This window comes from Rhineura floridana, chromosome 18 (assembly GCF_030035675.1).
Source record: "Rhineura floridana isolate rRhiFlo1 chromosome 18, rRhiFlo1.hap2, whole genome shotgun sequence".
In the NCBI taxonomy this organism is placed as follows: domain Eukaryota; kingdom Metazoa; phylum Chordata; class Lepidosauria; order Squamata; family Rhineuridae; genus Rhineura; species Rhineura floridana.
Genome location: NC_084497.1, coordinates 12,197,959 through 12,215,191, shown reverse-complemented (window position 1 = coordinate 12,215,191; position 17,233 = coordinate 12,197,959). Strand labels below are relative to the sequence as shown.

At 47.7% G+C, this 17,233-nt stretch overlaps 1 protein-coding gene across 1 annotated transcript; it reads right to left on the bottom strand.

The window, feature by feature from the left end:
• Nucleotides 1-1,414: 1,414 nt before the first annotated feature.
• On the bottom strand, nucleotides 1,415-10,870 carry LOC133372803 (urotensin-2-like). Its single transcript, XM_061601870.1, has 5 exons — nucleotides 10,807-10,870; nucleotides 8,097-8,402; nucleotides 4,778-4,897; nucleotides 3,779-3,825; nucleotides 1,415-1,531 (listed from the first exon to the last, which is right to left on the bottom strand). The coding sequence occupies exons 1-5, from the start codon at nucleotides 10,868-10,870 to the stop codon at nucleotides 1,415-1,417; spliced, it is 654 nt and encodes a 217-aa protein (XP_061457854.1).
• Nucleotides 10,871-17,233: the final 6,363 nt, after the last annotated feature.

The window sequence follows — 17,233 nt, the reverse complement described above, 5'->3', positions numbered from 1 at the left end:
ATGTGCCTTCAGTGCACGGAACATGCGCAGCACTCAATCATGCACACACACACCCCTTCCCATTTTTTTTGATTAAGGTCTATGGTCTCTGTATTTGCAGGAATGCAAATGCCAGTTTCACATGCTCAGTGATGGCATTGCTTTACAAGGGTGGTGGCCCTGCTGCCTCTTGGCCAGTGCAGAAAATATCCACATTATAATGTAGACATTAGGTGCTGATTGGCTTTTTTGTTGTGGAACATCAACACCCCAGCAAAGCTCTAAAGGGGCGGGGTGGGGAGAGTGCCATTGACCTAATAAACGGAGGGAGGAGGAGCCTTGTAAGAAAAAGCTGAGTTAAAACCATGGGGGGGATATTACAGAAATGCTTAAAAATAAAGATTGAAGTTAAGTAACGACAACGAAAAGTGTGGCTACTAATGTCATACAAATGAACGGCTATACTAAATTGTTTTGATCAGAAGGACCTTGCATTTGCTCCTTCTGTTTCTCTTGAGCCACAGCTGAGGCTAGCTCTTATTTACCCTTCGAGAGCATCACAAATCTTCATCTCAACGTGTGTTAGAGCCATCGAGATTCAATTTAATTCAATAGCTGATTCGTTTCTTAAAATGCAGGGGAAGAGATGTGATTTATCTGATTGCATGATGGTGCACAATCAAGAGAGACGGATTTATGGCAGGCATCTGCAAGAGCTGCCATCCATTTGTCATTGCCAGTGCCAATGTTCATCTGAGGCCAAGGGACAGGCCATCATGGCTCTGCTAATGAGAGGGAGGAGCAGAGATTATTTTTGTAAAGGTGAATTGGGTTTGATTGGCATACAGCGAGGGGTCAGCCTAGGAGGCACAGCTCAATTCTAGCAAGCTCACTGAGGAACCTTAAGTGTATGCCCTTGACTTTCTACATCATTGTTGAACTGGAAAATTTGGACAGCCTTGCTGCCCTGGGCGGTTGAAAGTGAAGTAAGGGGCTATATAGGAGAAATCACTGAATAGTTTCTACCTCATATCCCCTGGCATTTTAGGGCACTGAAAGACTAACAGCAGGTCCCACGGGCTCTGCCTGCTGCTTAAACCCAAACGGTTGCTGCCCTGGGCTCCTGCTGGGAAGAATGGTGGGGTATAAATCAAGTAATTAATAAATAAATAACCGGGAGCCACAGGAGGAGGAAAACAATTTTTTGCTTACAAGATCTTCGTAAAACAAGCAAAGATTTATTAATCTCACAAACAGCAAGGAGTATGGAGGGGCTTTTTTTTTTTTTTGGCCCTCTTCACATTTCTTTATTTTCATCTTTTAGGTTTGCACAAATTTATATGCAGGATTTTAGGACTGTTCTTGATAACATAAATTAAGGAGCCAGAATGGGTGAATGGGGGACAGTTGGCAATCACCTGCTCCCTGCAGTTTGTCACACACAGTATTTCCAGAAGCATTCGGAGAGGTTGCCGCGCTTTTTGTACTGTTTTCTGCCCGTTGCCAAGAGGCGGCTCAGCAGCGTGTTCTGGGAGAGGCTTCCAAAGAGTGCCTAAGTAAGGAAACGAAACAAAAAATGGGGAAAGTAAGTTCCCTTGTGCTAGGAAGGCTTCTCCCAGCAAAGAATCCAACAGAGATGAAACCAATGATGAGAAAAGGGGAGATGGAATCTGAAGTTGGTGCACAAAAACAAGGTGGATTGGGGAGTGCCTGCTGTTCCTTGGGAATTCTGAGAAACATACCCCCAAAAATCTGCAGTTTGGAAAGGTCCAACCTGCCATCTTGATTCAAAATGGCATCCGATTGTATCCAAACCCCGACAAAAACCTGCCCCCTTGTTTCTCAGGAACCATCCTGTAATATTTGGTTATGATACATTAAGGAGGTGTTCACAGTCATAGAAAATAGGCAAAATACATAGTAAATCATACTGCCCCAAAACGTTTCAGAGTAGATCCATGGGCATATTTAGAGAAATGCCAGTGTTCGTTTGTGTGTCCTGTAACCAACTAAGAGAGCTTTTCATTTGGTTACAGAGATCACAGTCAGTCGATAAAGCCTTTGTTTTTGTGCATCCTTCGCCATTTCATCTCCCTTGCTGTTTTCCCCTCCTTGTGCTTGCCCTGAGTGCAAGATGACCAAAGGCCACGTGTGATGTTATCAGTACTAAAATGGATCTGGTTCTGTCATGCTTGCAGTAAGTGTATTTGCAGCGGGGCAGCCAGGGAGAAGCCAGAGCATCCCTTGCACAGAGGCATAATGGGGGTGCCAGGCAGGGCAAGTGGCCTCCATCACGCAGTGACAGGTTGCAAGCAGGGGGCCCAGCTGACCTCTTCATCTGAGGGCTAGGGGCTTGAGTTCCTACTGCTTGGGAGTGCAAGGAAGCCTGGTCTGCGTTGGGGAGGGAGGGAGAGGCATGCCTGGCTGGGAGAGCACATGCTTTGCATGCAAGAGGCATTGGGTTCCGTCCAGATAAAAGGCTGAGCTCAGGCCAGTCAGAAGAGACCATCCAGAGACCGACTTGGTTTCAGGCAGGCAAACAGGCAGCCTCTTGTGGGCCTTCTGCCTGCAACCTAACACAGGATATTGAGGTACAGAAAGCTGCTGCTGGTGGTGGTTTGGGAGGGGGTAGAGCAAGGAAGGTTGGCGCTGTGTCCCTGGAGTGCAGGCTTTTCATATTGTTGCACGATTGCTGAACAGGAACTGGCTCCAGCCCTGGAAATAGCTGGTTAAGGCAGAGTTGCCCTGTAAGGTGGCATTTGCAGAAATTGGAAATTGTGGCTATGTCAGCAGCCTGCTATTTGTTATGCACAGGTGGGCCAGTGGCCAAGCCCACGAGGCTGGTTTAATCTTGGGCCTGTGTCCCATTCCCCTCTGAAAGTGCTTTATGGGTTACAATGGGCTCCACATAAGAAGCCTCACTCGCAGGACATGTTCTCCCAGAGCCAGCTCGCACACGCAGCAGCGTTCTCTTTACACAACAGGAGTCCATTAAGGTGATACGAGTTCAGCTTCTTAACAATCACAGCTTTACATTTCTAGCCCTCCTTGTTCTTCAGAGATGGACTTCAAGGGCAACAGTTTCCTGGGCCAAAGGGCCTCTGTAGGAAGGAAAGGCAGTGGCTCTGATTTGCCTCAGAGGCTTCATATGCCAGGGGCAAGCAGAAGGTGGATTGCTAGATCTGGGTGGTTTGCAGCAGATTGACTCCCAGTTGCTTAACAACAGCCTCAATGAAACTGTTTCCCTGCCTAAATGAGGCTGCTGAAATAAAACTAAACGAGTGGAGTTGTGCAAGAGGAGCATAAAGACAAGGAGGCCCCTGCTGGGGTTTTATTTATTTATTTACATATATTTCCTAGCTCACAGTGGTGTACATGGTTCTCCCTCTCCATTTTACCCTCACAACAACCTTGTGAGGTAGGATAGGCTGAGAGACGGTGACTGGCCCAAGGTCAGCCAGTGAGCTTCATGGCTGAGTGGGGATTTGAACCCTGGTCTTCCAGGCCCGTTTGACACTAACCACTACACCACACTGGTTCTCCATGGATGGGGCCACAGGACCATTCTCACCGTGGCCAATCAGATACCTGTTTTGGGAAGCACAAAAGGGCTCTGAGCAGTTCTTGGGCTGAAAACATCCCTTGGCTCGCAATGTGCTCAGAGGCACATTGTTCTTCCATTCTATGACTTTTGCACCTGGCTCTGGTGGGAAGCTCTTGGGGTACTAGTAAAAAGCCCGGCAGACCTGACAAGCCGGGAGGGGCAAGGGGGGGTCTCTTTCCCTCCCTGGCTTCTTACCTGTTTGGCACTCTCCCTGGGCGGTGTGAAGCTGTTGGGCCTGAGACCTGGAATAAAAACCCAAGGGTTACGTTCAAGCATCCTTTGGAAAGGCCACGCTGGCCTGGGCCCATTTCCCATTAGCCCCAGGCTCCAGCTGTTCCTGGTGGGACCTTTTTGGCTTGGCTTCCTAGACTGGAGGGGGACAGAGACAGCGTCAAAGGTGACTCGTGCTGGAGCACACGCGACCCTCTCCAGCCCACAGTCGGCTCTGGTCAAACCCGTTTGCAGGCTCTCCAAGCCTAGAGCGGAAAAGGCTCTGCTGTGAGGCTTCTTTGGATGGGACATTTCCAAATTAAAGTCACAAACCCCAGCCTTGCAGCTTCTCTGATTTCCTGTCCCCACCCAAGTGTGTCTCTGTGTTTGTTGCTGCTGCATTTATATCCCACCTTTTCTCCAAGGAGCTCAAAGTGGTGTACATAATTCTCTTCCTCCCAAATTTAACGCTATCAACAACTCCGAGGTGGGTTAGACTGGGAGCCTCGCGGCCAAGTGGGGATTTGAACCTGGGTCTCCCAATCCCAAGTTCAGCACCCACTGCCCCATAATCTTCCGCCTTTTCAATCTGGGACCCACCTTTAACCCAAGCGTGCATCTGGGGGCCGGTTTGTTGTTGTTGTTTTTTGCTTGTATTTGTATGGTGGTGTTACTGCTGTTTTTATGACACACCTTAGATCAGGCCGCAACCTGCTCTCTTGTGTTGGGTGTCTTGGCTGGCTAGGCAGCACAGAGGTGGACACAGGTGGACCTGTTGGCAGTTGTGTTGTGTGTTATTTAAGGGCAATAGTACAGGAGACTTTAACCCTTGGAGCACAATCTACTGGGAAGTGGAGCTTAGACAAGAGCCACATGTCTTTGCACACAAATCCTGCAGAATGCATCTGCCAGCACTTGCTTTTCAACAGTGAGAGCGAGTCGATTTGGGAAAGAGGGCTCTCTGAGGGGCTTTCTTTGTCTTACCTGCTTTTCTCAGAGTGTCTTCCACCTGTGCCCCCGCTAGCCCCTGGGGGGTCTGCATAAGGGGGCCTCGGCTGTTGCTGTTCAGCGCCTCCAGATCTATCCTGGCATCTTCGTCAGCCGCTGTAGGGTAAGAAGGACGCATCAGACTGCCTGTGGGGAGACATTGGCCTCATCATCCTTGCGGGAGACAGCTGGTTCTTTGAGACTTGTGTGGTAGAGCCCCCGCAGACTCACAAAGCCCCCTTCTGTGGATGCAAAGGTGCCCTGCACCCACCCACTCTCTGTCCTTGCAAGAGGATCTCCCTGGCCTGAACACAGGATCTCTGTAAGGACTGTCCTCTCAGCTTGGAGAAAAGGCCCGGCTTGTCCTTCTGCTTCACACTGTGGTCAGCGGGAGGCTCACAAGCAGGTTGCAAAAGCAAAGCATCATCTCCCCACATGCGAGCCCCTCCTCCACTTCTCTCAGCACCCGCTGTGTCTTCAGAGATCCTGCATCGGAGCGTGCCTTTGGGCAGGGGTGGTGGAGTGGTTATCTGTTGCTGCTCGTTGCCACAATTTGTGACCGTGAAGCCCATCAGTGAATTACACTCCCTTGTGTCAAACAATTTCAGTGGGTGACTGAATTCTGATACAAGATCTGGCGGGAAGGGGGGAAAGTAACCCCCCCGCTGCCCATTCTCCTTCCACACCATTCATAACTCTACAAACCTTCACCATGCCCCCCCCACAATTCCCTTTATTTTTTCCTCCCTCTAAACTAAACATCCCCACAATTGCTTTAGCTTTTTTAAATCCATTTTCTTGATCATTTTAGGATTGCAACAAACCCTAAGGTGGGTAATAAGAACATGAGTGCACAAGAAGAACCCGGCTGCACCTGGATCAGGCCAAAGGGGCTCATCTAGTCCAGCACCCTCTTCTCACCATGGCCAGCCCACAAGTGGCACCTGAGTGCAAGAGCACCACTCTCCCTTCCTGAGGTTACCAACGACGCATTCAGAGGCATGCCGCCTCAGACTGGAGGCAGAGCAGAGCCATCCATGAATCTGTCTAATCTTTTAAAGCCACCCAGGGTGGTGGCTATCACAACCTCCTCTAAGCATCATACAAGCAACACAATACAAAGGAAGTAACAATTCTTCTGGTCAACAAATCAAAATCTTTGATTTTTTAGCTGTAAGATGCTTGTTGTCAGCCATCTTCATAGAACCGCACCCTACCTCACTCAATTTTCCATATGCTTTTCCCCATACAGTAGCGCTCTGCTTTACAGTGATTCGCTAATACAGCGGTCTCAATTAGACACAATTAGACTAAAGCCCCACTCATACGGCACTTGTTCTGCTTTTATGGCGGTTTTCGGGCATTGCGCGCCATTCTATTCAATGAGTTCCACTTTACAGCGGTTTTCACTTTACAGCAGGGGTCCAAAACGTAACCCGGTGTATGAGTGGGGCCCTACTGTACTATAATTAGCTAGTACACACCTTCCCACATATAACGTTTAGTAGCCTAAATCTACTTCTAGTGTGGAAATGATTTGTTCTCCAATACAAGGCTGCAATAATGTCATTTTTTGCATGTGGTCCACTAGATGCACAAGGATGACCCTGAAAGGTTTGTGTTTCCAAACCGGCATTGCAAAGAAATCTTGCTCTCTAAAATTCTCTTTAAATACATTCCAAACACTCAAATGTGCCCCAAATGTTGATTATATTTGATGCTCGATATTTGGGATTTCAACAGATGATTTTTAATTATTTTTTATTAAGTGACGTGCAATAATATTTGACTGTTCAGGGATAGCAGACATTTTGGAGCTTTTGGGCTTTCCAACCATCCGCCACCCTTTCAGAGACTAACATCGACCAGGTGCCTCTTGCATGTCCTATGATCTGGTACCCTTCTGACGGTTCAGAGGGCAACTCTGATCATCCCTCGCTACGCTGGTCCTACTGGCTGGGGTTGGAAAGAGTTGGAGTCCAACAACATCTTGAGGGCACCAGGTTGTGTACTCCTGGTTAATAGTATTTGACAGATCCCAGTTAACATTAGAGGGCATATTTTACAATTTATTATTTATTTCAACAATGTATATACTGCTTAACATTGTAGTCTCTAAGCGGTGTACAGTAAGGCAGCGATTCCCATGTTTTCTCCCCGACAGACCACTTGAAGATTGTTGAGGGTCTTGGAAAACCACTTGAAGATTTTTCTTCCTGTTGTATCAATTGTAATGTGCTATGCTACAATGTTCTATGATTTTTGTATTACAACTTGAATTCCAATAATTCAAATTTTATTCAAATAACATGATAAAGCTCTGGCTGCTGGTCCTCTCTCCACCCCTTTCAAGATGCTTCTGGTCCATCCCCTTCCTCCGGATTCCTAAGCAAGAAACAATAATTCAGCTCGAGACATTCCAGCAACAAAGGCCTGGAGAGGAGGGCTAGGGCCTAAATAGAGTTCTTTTTCTAGGGCTGAGGTCCCCCTGCCCCCAATCTTACAATTGCTGCCTTTTAATGCCTTCCCCAGTGTGTTGCTGCCTTCTGAAACCTCTACTATAGGTGAAGAACTCTTCAAACCATTTGTCTCTCCTGCTGCTGGATGGGAGCCTGTTGGGATCTTGCATCCCTCTACAATGAGTTTCTAAAAGTTGCTTTCTTCTGTGCTATAGCAATGTCAACAATCCCCTCCTCCAAGAACCAAAGAAAGCAAATTTCATTAACGTATGAAGCCCGTTGTGATGGTCATTCTCGGGCTGAGTGGATATATTACTAGCATCCATTTTCTTCCATAATGATTAAATGTCAAGAAGAAAAGTCTGGCTGCGTGGATGGATGAATACTCTTTCAAACATCACTCATATTTGGCAGTGCCAACCAGGGAGCAAAGAGCCTGCCTCTGTCATGCAACTCATCCCTTCAGGGTTCATTTTGCAGGTGTAAATGGGGCACTCCAGATCAAGTCCTTCAGGCGCCCTCAAAACCTCATTCAGTCCCTCATGTGTGAGCTGGTGCATTTATTTATTTATTTATTTACCACTCTTTCCCAAAAGGCCACAGGACAGTTTACCACATAGCACAGAACACAATAACCATACAACACAAGACATTATTTCAATGCAACGCATAATAAAAGCAACATCAGCCTGTTCACAGGTTCTCTCACCCAAAAGCCTGCTGGAAGAAGCATTCCCACACCTTTATCTGCTTCCTAAAAGTGAGTCACTGGATGCCCTCTGTGGGGGTGGGGTTTCCCCCTGCAAAGTTGTGCCTGAGGCTGCCTGACTGAGAGAATCCAAAGAGAGGAAAGTTACCTGGGAGCCAGTAGGAGACTTCACTGGAGCTGAGCACAGGGAGAGCCCAGACAGGACCAGAGAAGCTGACCAGAGAGAGGCAGATCCAGCCCAGCTTGGCCATCGTGTCTTCCCCAACGTCCCTGAAATGTCCACCTGGCCGATGTGGCTTCTCCTGAGGCTCCCCCATCGTGTGTATATATGCTACAGGTCCACCCGTGCCGCGAGTGACCTCATGACGCCCATCGTCTCCACCCCGTGTGGATTCTCCAATGACCGCATTGTCCGTAGAAGTGAAACACAAACACGCTTTTGCATTGATGTCATCTTTCAAAGTAGCAATTCATAGACAATAAATTTACTGTCTCATTGCCTAGTGGACAAAGTGAACATGATATCCAAGAGTGGTGGGGAGTGAGGAAGAGCAGAAAGTGTATAAATTGGGCATAAAATAAAAGAGCCACCTTGCAGTGATAAATCATGAGCTAATGAAAGAGTTGGACGTCATTTCAAATGGGCAGAGTATTGAAATGGTTGATTTATGAACCTGGGCAAGCCTGACGCAAAGGGTTTGGTACTGAACGGCCTGCGCTCTCCACAGCACACACACACACCCTAGAGCTGCCCCCTCCACCCTTTGGGGAGATGGATGAATGAGATGCCCGGCTGGGTTGGAAGGATGAGATGAGGGAATTAAAGGCCCCTTTTAGTTTGTTTCCCTTTTTTTCTTCCCATAAAGAAAAGTTGAGATGAAGTTCATGGACTTTTTTCAATTCTGGTTTTTCTCCCCCCCCCCCCGGCCGCCCACCAACCCCTCTTGCTGATGCCTCTTTCACGAGTAATATAAAAGATCTGCCATGGCATATGAAATCTAAGCATGACAACCATGTCCAAAGTACATATGGGTGTGGCCTCTCTGGCAGTGTTTTCATCTACAGTGCTTTCATCAGCCTTTGCCGAAACATGTTAACAACACGGAGTGTGTGTGCATGACAGACAGAGAGGGAGAATGTTGACAATTGCACTGGGCATGTGAGCTGGCCACACATGTCCTACACTTGAGGTGAAAGCATGACCGGAGATGGACAGAGGTTCAGAAACAGTGTTCAAACTGAGTGAGCAGCCCAGAGTAGGTCCATCCTATGCAGGACCCTCTAGGGCAGGGCTTGCTAGACCCATACCAAAATAATTGTGGTAGCTATGGGCCCTCAGTGGGTGTGGGTCCCAGCAACAGCCCCTTGACTCTTGTATAGCAGATGAGGGGGACTTTTAACCCGCCAGATGTTGCTTCAGCTCCTGTCGGCCCCAGCAAGCATGGCCAATGGCAAAGGGTCATGATGGGAGTTGTAGTTCAGCAACATCTGGAGGGCCAAAGGCTCCCCACACCTGTTCTAGAGCACCCTTCCCCAACCTGTTGCTCCCCAGATGTTTTGGATTACAATTCTCATCAATCCCAGCCAGCGTGGCTTTATGATGATGCAGCTGGTCGGAGTTGTAGCCCCAAACATCTGGAGGGCACCAGGTTGGGGAAAGCTGTTCTTGGGAGCTGAAAGGGCTATAACAGAATGGCTAATGGTATGGCACGCACACTCATTTTTTCAGCCTGGTGTCATCTCGGCATGATTCACACACCTGCAAAGCCTGTCCACTCGCCAAATCTGTACATAAAATCAATGTAAGTTTTAGTCAACTCATAAGAACATCAGAAGAGTCCGTTGGATCAGGCCAGTGGCCCGTCTAGTCCAGCATCCTGTTCATACACAGGCCAGCCAGATGCCCCAAAGGGAAGCCTGCAAGCAGGACCTCAGCTGACTCCCATGGATCAACTGCAGCCAGACCTTTACTCCTGAGGAATCCAGACCTGTAGTCAGGCACTCCTCCAGATGGGCCAGATCTCTACCTGGCATCGGAGGGGATGCCTCTCCCTTGGGCTCAGGGGCTGTTCAGCCTCGATGTCAGAGGCTGAACTTGCCCCAAGTGCTGACAGCCTGTCCTGGACTGCATCATAGGACCCTGGCCCCTCCCCCTCAGATGGAGCCTGGGCCAGAGAGGGTCCAGGACTGGAGCCTCCTTGTCTTTCTCTGACAGGGACCATGAGAACATAAGAATAGCCTGCTGGATCAGGCCAGAGGCCCATCTAATCCACAGTGGCCAGCCAGAAGCCCCAAAGGGAAGCCTGCAAGCAGGACCTGAGTGCAAGAGCGCTCTCCCCTCCCACACCTTCTGGCAACTGGCATATTGCCTCGGCCAGTGGAAGCAGAGCAGAGCCATCATGGCTAGTAGCCTTCGATAGCCTTATCCCCCATGAATTTCTCTAATCCTCTTAAAGCTATCCAAGTAGGTAACCATCACTGCCTCCTCTGGAAGCAAGTTCTGTCGCTTAGCCGTGTGTTGTGTGATGAAGGACTTTCTTTTGTCTTTCCTTGTCCTCCAACATGCAGCTTCATTGGATATCCACAACTTCTAATGTTATGTGAGAAATATTTCTCTCTATCCACTTTCTCCGTGCCATGCATAATTCTACAAACTTTTATCACGTTGCCTCTGACTTGCCTTTTCTCTAAACTAAACAGCCCCAAATGCTGCAGGCTTTCCTCACAGGGCAATTGATCATTTTGGTTGCCCTTTTCTGAACCTTTTCTAGCTCTCCAGTATCCTTCTTGTGGTGAGGCTACCCAGTTGCAAATGCAGCCGCACTATATAAATGTATTGATAGTTTTGTTTTCAATACCTTTGCTAACGAACTCTAGCATGAAATTTGCCTTTTTCACCACGATCATGCACTGGGTCAACATCATCAAGCTCTTCACTCAAGCTATCTCAAGGTCTTGTTCCTGGTCAGTCATTGCCAGTTCAGACACCAGGAGCGTACATATGAAATTAAGTTTTTTTATGAGGGTGCAAGCCAAGGGCAGAAATCTTTATTTTGGGAAGCTATTATTTATGTATTTGCAAAAATTGTACCACCACCATCAAGAAAAATATGGCAGTGAACAGCATAAAATCAACAATACTTTGTTTCTAGCGAGCCCGTGTGGTGTAGTGGTTAAGATCTTGGACTAGGACCTGGGAGACCAGGGTTCGAATTCCCACACAGCCATGAAGCTCACTGGGTGACCTTGGGCCAGTCACTGCCTCTCAGCCTCAGAGGAAGGCAATGGTAAACCTCCTCTGAATATCGCTTACCATGAAAACCCTATTCATAGGGTCGCCATAAGTCGGGATCAACTTGAAGGCAGTCCAACAACAGTAACATAGAATGGAAGCAAAAATTATTAGCCATGGCCTTTCCTTTAAACAATGAGTTTTGTTTATTCATTTATAAGTCAGATGATACTTCACAATGTCAAGAAGGCACCTACGTTGAGATGTTTATCAATTGCCAATCTGGTACCTATCAGCAGTTGCAGGGAATCACCAGTGGGGAAAGGCCTGCTCTTGCGCTGAAGTCCTGCTTGCAGGTTCCCATTGGGACATCGGGATGGGCAAGAAGTTAGATTCAGTTCACACTTGAAGTCGAATCTATCACATTCATACTTTCTGAAACAATATGAGAACCGGAATACAACCATCCTTCGGAATTCACACTTACTAGAATTTTGCAATGCAGTTCACCAAGCAATGTTTACAAAAATGTATATTTTAGGGGAAAGTGTGCATAAAAACAAATATATTAGTGAAAATAACATGCAAAAATGCACTACATGATGAGAAATGGCATGCACATATTTGTACATTTGTCAAAGCTGCCTACAAAAATAGATTTATTAGGAGAAATTCAATCTAAAATGCTGGAGAATTTTCATGAGGATTTTAAAAAATTCATGAGGATTTTTTTTAAAATATGCAAATTACTGCAGAAATGTGGAGAACTGAATTTAAGATGGAAAAAATGAGAAAGTGAGAGACCTGAAATTGTCAGATGTGCTCATCCCTACAGATTGGCCACTGGGAGAACAGGATGCTAAAGGGGCCACTGGCCTGATCCGGCTATATCCGGCTTCTTATGTTCTTGCGATTGCTTTGGTAATTGAAAAGGCAGATGATTCATCACCGGCAATTATGAAATGGGCTGACAGCTTTCTCTATTGCCCTCTCCTCACTTGCTCTCCCCGGTGGAAAAGAAGCCCACCTCCTCTTGCCCCTCCCCCATGTCTTCCTTGGTGACTCATGCACCTCATTCCATTTCACTGTTGCGCAAAGTAATTAGGTCTGCAGAGACTGTGCGACCTCCTTGCTCACTACTTTCTCCTTCAACAAATTGCCAGTGACAAAGCCATCCACCTGCGCCACTGTGGAAAGCTAATGAAGGGAGCCATTTTCGAGAAGGCGCAGCCTGAGGAAGTGCATCTTGGAGGGGCCGGGGGGCCCTGGCCTGTACCTTCCTGCTTTCACCTTAGCTGGCTGCTTGTCCCCACACCCCCTCTCCTGCTGCCACAGGTGGTGATGGTGGTGGCATCTTCAGACACAAACAGACATCAGTCAGAAGTGGCGTGGACATAAAAATGTCTCCAACTGTTAAGCTGGAGGACTCAGAAGGGAAAGCTCTTGGATAATCCACAGAATAAGATCCAGAATAGCTGAAGGTATCTTTGTAGCTGCCTGCTTTGGGGTAACTCTAGTGCAACTTGAAGCAGTCTAGAAAGTCACCTTCTCTGTTCATCTCTTTGATGCAGCCACACACTGCTTGTGCCAGGAGGCAAGCGGCTGGCTTCCTCTGGCCACCATGATAGCCATCTGCGCACACTTTCCCCCCCCCTCCAAGTAATCTCTCAAACCCCACATGAGGGCCTGCACCATATGCCTGCAGCAGCAGAAGTGGGGGTCATAAAGCCCCCTGCCTTGGCACAAGCCTCAAATGCGGAGAGGCCCCCGAGGTCATTCCACCCCAGCTGCCAAAACATTGCTCTTTGCTGCGCCTTCTCCAGCATGGAGACCTGCTGGGCTGGCACAAGACCCGCACGGCTCCTTGTGGCCAAGCGAAACCTTGTGTGCAGATGTTTCACAATCAAACCCCCAACACCGTTCAACATGAAGGAAAGCAAGTCTGGCGTGAGCTGGTCCTGAACATGTGCTGCATGCAGATCCTCTCGGCAAGGGTAGATCTGGCCCACAGTGAGAGGCTCCAATCCCTGTCTCCAGAGAGGAGCAGCAGCTGACTTTGGGATATGGTGAATATTTAGGAGACTAGAGGTGCCGTGGCCTGTTTTTGTGCCAGCACTACCACTACCTCTTTACCTGGAGGTGGGGAGAGTATTCGCTCTGCCACATTGGACTCTCTCCTTGGATGTGCCTGACTTTTAACCTGTCCCTTAACTGCCCTTCCCCTCCCCCGGTAGACACACACCCTGAATTAAGCCCACCCTTGAGGACTTGAGAACTTCTGAGCGAGACCATCAGCCTGGCCAGCCCAGCCTGACTTGAAGTCTCTCATCTCCAGCAATGGATCCAGCTCATAACTGCCGCTTTGACCTGGGGATGCTAACAGGTTTCAAACCCAGGACCTGCACTGCTGTTCTAGCAAGAGAAGAAGGTTCAGCAGCCATAATCCAGCAGCTCCACTGAAGTAACAGGAGACTGATGGGAAGCGTGGAGTGGAGTGGACAGGTCAGGGCCCACCTTCTCTCTCAAGACTCCTGACCTTCCTGGATATGGTAACTCCCTGGAGCAAGGCAGTGGCGACCCCCGCTCACAGGAGTTCAGCCAGGCTTTGCCCAAATGGGTGAAATGCAGGAAAGATCGTCCTCTTCACCCAGATGGGCAGAGACAGTCCAAGGGACAAGGACAGCCGTGCTGGAACCTCACCAGAGAACAGCTGGAGGCAGCGAGTGACTCGCAAGCATTTGCACACTGCATAACTGCTGAGTTACAAGCAGAGTTGTCACTGGGTGCCCTGAAGTTTTCTAAAGCATCTACAGAGCTACCTACCAATGTGGGCAGCTGCTGAATTGAGCACATGCAAAAATGTGTCACTCTTCCTGCCAAATGAAACCATTTTTAATGTTAAAATATTGTACAACCTGCTTTTCCCAAGTGTGTAAGTGAGTGGCAATAGACTGGCCAGCTTACACATGCCTGGCAAGGACATCTGAGTCACCTGGTGTCTGACAGTGGAAGGTGGTCAAAGCTTTGCTGTGTTTGAGGGTAGAGAGAAGCTGTACTTTTGGTGGTCCCATTCACATAAGCAAGCGGGCCACTCAAGAGGGCACGTGCTACTTCCATGCTTCATCGTCTTGGTACTTCCTGAAATGCAGGTTCTTGCTCCTAAAGGCCACAAAGATCTTTAAATGGACTTCTTGAGTCGTCTTTCTTTGTTTCTGCTAACAACCTGGGCCCGAAGCATTAAGGTCCACCTGGCCTCTTATTCTCCACCTCAGTCACAGAAATCCTCTGATGGAGCATTTCTGGTGGTTCCCCACATGGTCCCCGAGATTGACTGGCTTCCACCAGGGACCGAGCCTTTAGAGTGGTGGGCTCTGCCCTGTGGAGGTTCGGAAAGAATCCTCTCTGCCCTGTTTTAGATGGCTGTCTGAGAACAGTACTATTCAGGCAGGCCTTCACAATGTGAATTCTTTTTAGACCAGCCAGTATCTACTGATGCTTATTGATGTTTTTAATTTATGGATACTTTTATTAATTTTATTGTATGTTACATACTGCCTGACCTATAAATATAAAAGTGCAGGCTATAAATATTTCAATAAATACATGAAACCTCAAGGGGGGGAAGGTTTAGGAGATGGTCTTTACCTCACTCCTTGTTGGTCTGTCAGGTCCCAGCTGGGAGAGTCTTTTTATGAGGTCATTGCCGGACCCTACACATTTACATCACGGCCATCAGGTTAGAAGTGGATGCAGAGAAGCGAGCAGCCCGGGTGAATTAAGATGGAGGACAATTGCATGCTCTCTGTGTGTGATTTCTGGCTGAAGGCTGCTTGCAGCTTTGCGAACATTGCACTTTCTGGTGCCAGAGGAGAGCTTTGATAGGAAGTTGGTACAAAACTACTGGACAGCCAAAACACTATCTAAAGAGAATAACATTATGTGTGTTGAGCTGACACTGTGTGAAAGGTGCCAGTGGAAAATCACTGATGCAAGGGTCTCAAGTACTCATTTTATTCCCCTCCCCAACAGTTTTATTGTAATTCATGGTCTACATATTGTGGGGTGCCAACCACAATTATTGCATTTCATGTTCAAGTATTGGATAATTCCAGCCTCCTGATCCAAGTGTGCTGGGTGATATAGAGGGATGTATTTACATTTTAGAAAAAAAAACTTTCTCTTGTGGGGGATTGCCTTTGGATTACTTTTTCTTCTTTCCTTGCTGCCATCTGCTCTGTTCTGCGTTTGTGCACGTTGCCAAGCTGAAGGCTTCAGGCCTACCCACTCATAGGTAGAGCTTGGAAAAGTTACTTTTTTGAACTACAACTCCCATCAGCCCCAGCCAGCATGGCCACTGGATCAGTGAGTCATAGGTATAACTTGTGTCTTTCTTCAATCTAATATTCTAGGAAATTTAGAGTAAAAACATCCAAGTTGGTCTGGAGGAACATATCTATGATTTATTCTGTTAGTTCATATTTTTATTGTCTTAATTAATTATCTTATGCAAATATATATATATGACATCAATTTAAGATATTTTCCAAGATACTTTAATGTCAAAGTATTCTCTTTGTTTTGTTTTCTATCAGTCCTATAGCACCATAGTTTATGAAAATATTACCAATGTAACTTTCAACTGTTTATTTTGTTCCATCATTAATAAATATATTATGGTTTTTCATTACAAAATCTAATTCCTATGAACTTCACACGCATTTTTTCAGCTGTGTTTACTTCCCTGTTCCACCAGGTCGCTGCTGAGCAAACAGAACCAGGGAGATTTATCTAATGAAGGCTGATGCATAGGCCAGCATTTGGCATGTTATGCATGGGCCCTGACTGGACCCACTAATTCAGAATTTGAACCTTATATTCAGAGTCCCCATCACAGGAGTCCTTGTCGGAGGAAGACCAGGAGGCTCCGGTCTGGACCATCTGAGGGTGAGGGGCCAGGGTCCCATGACAAGGCACAGGATGGGCTGTCTGCACCTGGGGCAAGTTTGGCCTCCGACATCAAGGCTGAGCCCAAGGAAGAGGAGTCCCCTCTGATGCCAGGTGAAGACCCAACCCATCTGGAGGAGTTCGTGACTACAGGGCTGGCCTCCTCAGGAGTAAAGGGGACCAGTGGGAGTCAGCTGAGGGCTGGGGTGTGGTTCAGCAACTCCAGCATGGAAGGGCTGCTGGAACAACGTCTGCCCTCCAGCTCTGTACCTGACCAATCTGTAGCTTGCCCGTGGGCCCCAGGCCTGTCTCTTGCCTTGCCCCTGGCTTGCGTTGCTTACAGACTGCTTTGTTTCTGACCCTGATCTGGTTTGTCCCCCTTGGCTTTGAGGTGGACTCTGACTTTGGACTGAGCCCAGATACTGCCCTTGTGCTTCTGCCAGGGAGTCCCTTGCCTTCTTTCGGAGCCCGCTGAGACCAGGACACTCTCCCTCTCTAGAATGGGCTCTGGCTTTTGGCATTGTGGCCCAAATTAGTCCAGCTGATCCTACAGGAATGCAAACAAGACCTTTTAAAATGAGAAGGCAGTTACATTTTGAGAACCCTGATTGAAAAGTAGGCTATAAATTATCTACCTGAATTTCAAAATCCTTATTGGGCTAATTCCTTTATTAGGCCAACCACGTGACAAAATTATGAGCAAGCTTTGAGTTCTCTAGAATTCTTCGGGGGGGGGGATAGAAAAAACAATGTTTCCTGTTGAAGCTCTGAGTATGCATCTTGTAAGAGTCTTAAGGCAGAATGTGTGTGTGGGGAGGGGGGGGAGGCGGCAGAGATTCAGACAGGGCTCTGTTAGGTGCTGTGCAGGGTCCAGGTAACACCAAGGCCTCCTGGGGAGAAGAAATGTAGCAGTGGCTGACTGACTTCCCCATCTCTGGAATTACAAAAACCAGCTGTTGCTCTTGTTGAGTTTAAATGTATAGGATTGGATCCCAGCTAGTTAGTTGAACTTCAGTCCCAATGAAACCAATGGGGCAAACAAGTCATTATTTAACTGGGAACGAAGAACTAATTCTGCTAACATAGTCTGGCTGCAACCCATATATAGA